Here is a 6,208-nt window from a genome sequence, read left to right as displayed (position 1 = left end):
CAGCAAAGCTATCACGTAGAGGTGAAGGACAGATAAAGTGCTTCCCAGACAAAAATAAGCTAAAGGAATTTATCACTATCAAGCCAGGATTACAGAAAATGTTGGAGGGACTTCTTTAAGAAGAAAAAGTGAGTATCAAAAACAGGAATAAAGAATGATAATCAAAAACAGACTTAGAAAATATAGTGGACAATTTGATGACAGTCAGAGGGGAGAGAAATTGGGGGGTCCTGAGAGAATGGGGTAAAGGGTTAAAGAAGTACAAATTAGTACAAATTAGTAGTAGGTCATGGGGATGGGGAGCACGGCATAGGGAATGAAGTTAGCATTAATATGATGGCTAGATGGAGGGCCGGGGAGGGAGGGAGCAATTGAGGGAATTGTTTTATGAACTATATAGATGTATGACCTATGTACTATATACTTGAAACTAATTTAAATAAATTTTAAAAATGTAAAAAAGAATAATAGAATCTATTCTGAATTAATTTTTGTTTGTGATGTTGAGTAAAATGATAAATTCATCCTTTCACATATGGATAGACAGTTGTCTCAGCACCATTCGTTGAAGACTAGCCTTTTCCCAATTAAATTCCTAAGCATCTTTATCGAAAGTCAATTGACCATGATTATAAAGGTTTATTTCTGGACTCTCAATCCTTTCCATTGATCTATATTCCTGTCTTTATGCCAATGTCACAATGTAATGTTGTTGTTTTTTTTTTTTTTACATTAACTGCCCTGGCTAGAAACTCCAGTATAACGTTGAAGAGAAATGGCAAGAACAAATATGATAGCATTGCTTCCAATTTTAGGAGAAAAGCATTAAGTTTTTTACTATTAGATATGATATTAGCTGTAGACTTTTCGTAGATGACCTCAATCAGGTTGAAGATGTTCCTTTCTATTCCTATTTTGTTGAGAGTTTTTAACATGAATGAATGCTGAATTTTGTCCAGTATGTTTTCTACATCTATTAGTTGATAATGTGGTTTTTGTTCTATTAATATTATATATTACACAAATTTTCAAATGTTAAATAAACCTTGCATTCCTAAAATAAACACTTTTTGTTTTATATGTTGCCGGTTTCACTTTTCTAATATTTTGTGAAGAATTTTTGCCTCTATACTCATGAATAATAATGGTCTGTAGTTTTCTTTTATTATAATGTCTTTGTTTAGTTTTGATATTAGGTAATACTGGCCTTATAGAATGAGTTTGGAAGGGTTCCCTTCTCTTGCTTTTGAAAAAAATTAGAAACGATTGGTATTTTTTTCTTTAAATAGTTGATGGAATTCCTCATCGAATGGGCTTTTCAGTTGGGAAGATTTTATATTACTAATTCAATTTCTTTACTTGTCATTGGTCTGTTCATATTTTTAAAATTTTATTTTTGAATTAGTTTTGGTAATTTAGTTTTATAGGAATTTTTCCATTTCATCTAAGTTGTCTAATACATTGGCATGAAGACATCTACAATTTCATTGTGAGTCTTTTAATTTCTGTAGGGTTGGTGATGATATCTCCTCTTTTATTCTTGATTATTACAGTTTGTGTCTTCTCTCTCTTTCTTGTGGCTAACTTGGTGAAAGCTTTGTCAATTTTCTTAATCTTTTAAATGAACCAACCTCTGTTTCACTGATTGTATCTATTATTGTTTTCTATTTCATTGATTTCCCCTCTAATCTTTATTATATCTCCCTTCTACTTGTTTCATGTTTAATTTGTCTTCTAACTTCTCAAGGTGGAAGTTTAAGTTATTAATTTGAGAACTTTCTTCATTTTTTAAATATAGACACATAAATCAATAAACTTTTCTCTAACCAATGTTTTAACTGTTTCCCATAAATTTTAATATGTTGTATTTTGTTTTCATGTGTTTAAAATATTTTCTAATTTCCCTTGTGATTTCTTTATGACCAATAGTTTATTTAAAAGTATGTTGTTAATTTCCTGATATTTGAGATTTTCTAAATTTCTTTTTATTGCAGTTTCTTATTTATTTAATTTTTCTGTTTGTTGGGGAATGTATTTTGTATGACTTAAATCTTTTCAAGTTGACTGAGCTTGTTTTGTTGACTAATACATGAACTCTCCTGGAGCATGTTGAAAAGAATATGTGCTCTGTTGTCATTGGGTGCAGTACTCTAGAAAGGTCAGTTAGGTCAATTTGATTGACAGTGTTATTCAAATTTCCTATATCTTTACTGATTTTTGTCTAGTTGCTCTGTCAATTATTAAGAATGAAGTATTGAAGTTTCCAACTACTTTTAATTTTCTATTTCTTCTTTCAATTCTGTCACTTGTTTCAGGTATTTTAGGGTTCTGTTGGTAGGGCTCTACAATAAACTTATAATTGTTATATTTTCTAAGGAATCAATGCTTTTATCATTATGAAATGTCCCTTTCTGTCTCTAGTAATATTTCTTGATTAAAATGTATTTTGTTTGATTTTAATATAGCCATTCCAGCTCCTTATGGTTATCATTCGATTGGTATATCTCTTTCATCCTTTTACTTTAACATATACAGTAGTCCTTCCTTATTCACCATTTAGCTTTCCATGCTACCCACAGTCAACTTCAGTCCAAAAATACTAAATGGTAAATTCCAGAAATAAATAATTTATAACTTTCAAATTGCACACCATTCTGAGTAGTGAGATGAAAAATTGCTCTGTCCTGCTTCATCTCACCTGGGTTGTGAATCATCTCTTTGTCCAATGAATCCATGCTGCATACACTACCTACCTGTTTGTCACTTAGTAGCTATTTCAATGATCAAATTGATTGTTACTACATTCTGTCTTCAAGTTTACTTATTATTTTTCTGTCTAAAATCTGCTGTTGAGTCTCTTTAATAAATTTTTAAGTTATTGTGCTTTTGAACTGCAGAATGTCCATTTGATTCTATTTTATAATTTCTCTTTGTTGACTTTTCTTTTTTGAATCATTGTTGTAATACTTTCATTCAATTCTTTAAACATGATTTTTAAAATGAGTCTGAACATATTTATAATTGCTGTTTTAAAGACTTTGTATGCTAAATCCAACATCAAGGCCTACCTAGAGAAAATTTTTATTTACTTCTCTTTTCTGTTAGTGTGGATTACACTTTTTCATTTTTTGGTATTTCTCATTTTTGTTGTTGAAAATGGGATACGTTAGATAATATGTTGAAGTAATTATGGATTCTGATTTTCCTCCATTGTGTTGTTGCTGTGTTTTGTTTTTGTTTACTAACTTGCCTGAACACATTTAGAGAATCTGTTAACCCACCACTGTGTGGCTACTGATGTCTCTGCTCAGTTTTTAAAAAATTGTTGTTTTTATTTTTAAGTTTGAATTCATACAGATCATGCTGTATTTGCATAGATTAATAGTCAATGAGTGGTCAGACATTGTGTTCAAACATCTCGGGAGCCAGTAAAGTTTCCACCCTCTGACAATAGATCTGTGTGTGTGTTAAGGAGCACACTTAAAGTTCAGGTAATTTTTAATTAAGTTCTGGCTTTGCTTACCTTCAGACTCTCTTGCCTTTCCTCTGCACATATACACAGGCTTAGAGTCAGTCAATGATGTATGGAAAACTTGGGCCCTCTCCAGTTTTTCCTATGTAAGGACGTGGAGCGCTTATAAGGGCCCCCTGTGATGGTCTTATTTCTCAGATCTTCCTGTTAAGTTTCTGGCTGATTTGCCAGTCTGCTGCAGCCCCCAGCCATGATTGCAACCTCAGGCTAACTGAGCTTCTGGTCTTCCTTTCTTTGTTTGTCACTTAGATTGCTACTATTACTCACGATGCTGCCAGATGTTGGAATCTTATCATGCAGTACTCCAAATCAAATGAACCCCTTCTTTCAGTGAACATTCTGATTTTCACCCATTTCTCCACCTAGGTAGAACTACCTTATGGACTGAGCAAGAGGAGGGGGATGGGAAGGTAGGAAAGAATATACATAGACACCTACTGTTTATACCTGAAGTTCAGTAACTTTTTATGAATAACCACTTCTCATTGTAATGTATACCTTTGGTGGGTTTTCAGAGTCCCGAGTAGATAGTTTTTGACAATTGCATCAAGTTTTATCATTGCTTTTTGGGGAGACAAACTGTTGAGCTATTTACTTCCCCATACTGGAAGTCTCCCCGCTGCACTAGTCATTTTTAATAGCTCTTCAGCTCAATCTGATGTGAGGCCAGAGTTGTCAATCACTGAGCCAGGGTATGATTACAGGAGGATGAATTTTGATTTCACTTCATTTGGTAAACATTGAACAATATCAGTCACTGGATATAGTGTGAGGATACAAAGATAACTGAGACCATCTTTCTTCTTCAGTATTCATAAGCAATGGGAAAGATAGAGAAGGAAAACATTAATGCAGTATAACTATAAGCATATAAGGATGGGTGATGCTGGGTCTGGGAGTAGTGTCAGCAAAGAACAATGCCCATAAACATGCTGATGGGTTGTCAGAATATTTTCAGAAATTAATATAGTCATTAAGCAGATCCACACTTAATGTAAGTATGAATAATACTTATCCTGGGGAACCTAGGACAATATCCAAAAATTATATGGTGATTACAAACATATCTTTAAGGAATGAGTATTTTAATTCATGTAAAGTTTAATGAGTTTTTTGTGCTCTATTTTCAACTGGACTGTGATGATTTCATAACCTCAACTTATAGGAATAAATTTAGGAATAGCAAATCAACCTTAGAGTCATTATAGGCAATGTGACATGGTGTTGTTGTCTCCAGAATGTAGAGTTTATGAAGATATACGATTAGAGGTATAGAAACAAATATTACCACTTCTTCTTTTTTTTAAACCAAATTTGGTCTTTAAAATTTTTCTATTGCTCGAACATTTCATAAAGTGAGAATATGTATACAGTAGTATGTTTATAGAACTTATAAATAAATAAATGTATTGGTGGCATGCTCCCAATATTTTGGGATCAAGAGTACTCAGTCACAAAAGTTGGAGACCACTAGTATTGGCAGAAAGAATACCAACCTAGATGAGTGCTAATCCTAGTTCAGCTACCAACTTGCTGTGTAAACATGGGCAAGTTACAAAGATGCTGTAAGTCCTCCCCATCTCTAAAATGAGGAGACTGGTATAAATATTTCTGAGATTTAGTTCTAAAGATAAAAGATAATTATAACGTTAGAGGCCTAGAAATTTGGGAAATCTCCTACTAATTAAAGTTTCTTTTTATAAGTATTTTGAATATTTTAAGTACATTTTTGTTATTGTCTAATATTAGGGTTTTGTTTCAGACTTACAGATTCCAGTCTGATGTTAGAAGATTATTCATCCAAGTTCAGCCCCCAAACAAAGAGAGCCAGGAAGAGCCTTCTCTCTGGGGAGGAGAAGGAAAATCTGCCAAGCGACTATATAGTGCCCATTTTCTCAGGACGGTGAGTATGCATTCTCTTTCCAGCTTTGATTATTAGAAAGTGAAGAGTAAATGTTGTCAGATAATAATAATAGCAGTTAACATTTATTGAGCACTTACTATGTTCTGGTTGAGAAATATCTGAAGAACCCTGAAATGCTACACTGAGGAAGATGTGTTTATTGTCAACATCTTTGCTATCACATAAGATGGCTACATGAGAAAAGAGAATGATTAGGAACTTAATTCCACTTATGTAAGTAGTTGAAATTAGGAGAGTATTAGCTTCTTGTGATTGAATACTGTATATAGTCACTATAGATAGAGTACAAAGAAAGGTTCAAAACTCTAAAATATTGGATGAACTAAAAAACAAAATCAGATGAGATGTTTCAGTAGATGGAAAATATCTTGGTTGCCAGTGTGGTTTTAATTAATATTCATTAGGAAGAAAAAAATCTTAGATAGCATAGATTAAGTAAAAGAATTGCCTCATAATTTGAGTGCCTGGTTTATATTTGTTGAATATAAAATAGATTACTATTTATTTGAGGTAAACCTCAAACAAAATAATCACTAAATCACAAGTCTGTGTAATGCCAAATTTCTGTGTTTATAATATAAACAGCTTTTGAATGATAATAGTACCTAAAGGAAACTTGTCCAAGACACCAAATTAAAGTTTAGTGGGAACTTTCTGAGCCTTCCCCTGTTGATTTTCCTTTGAATGGAGAATTATTAACAGAGCTAAGGTGATACTCAAAATGAAGTCATCCTCTCAGGGCAAATGCTATC

General features: G+C 32.7%; 1 protein-coding gene across 1 annotated transcript in view; it reads left to right on the top strand.

Annotated features, from left to right (window-relative positions):
- Nucleotides 1–6,208, top strand: part of LOC111731424 (myomesin-1-like) — a gene marked incomplete at its 3' end in the record, with an annotated part of 54,157 nt that overhangs the window by 29,040 nt on the left and 18,909 nt on the right. The window contains exon 4 of the mRNA XM_023523046.1: nucleotides 5,295–5,435. Coding sequence (XP_023378814.1) covers nucleotides 5,295–5,435 — 141 coding nt within the window. The remainder of the gene's footprint in view (nucleotides 1–5,294; nucleotides 5,436–6,208) is intronic.

The sequence above is a fragment of the Pteropus vampyrus genome, unplaced genomic scaffold, assembly GCF_000151845.1.
Source record: "Pteropus vampyrus isolate Shadow unplaced genomic scaffold, Pvam_2.0 Scaffold373, whole genome shotgun sequence".
Taxonomy (NCBI): domain Eukaryota; kingdom Metazoa; phylum Chordata; class Mammalia; order Chiroptera; family Pteropodidae; genus Pteropus; species Pteropus vampyrus.
The sequence above is the reverse complement of the archived record's forward strand: the minus strand, read 5'-3'. Positions and strand labels throughout refer to the sequence as shown.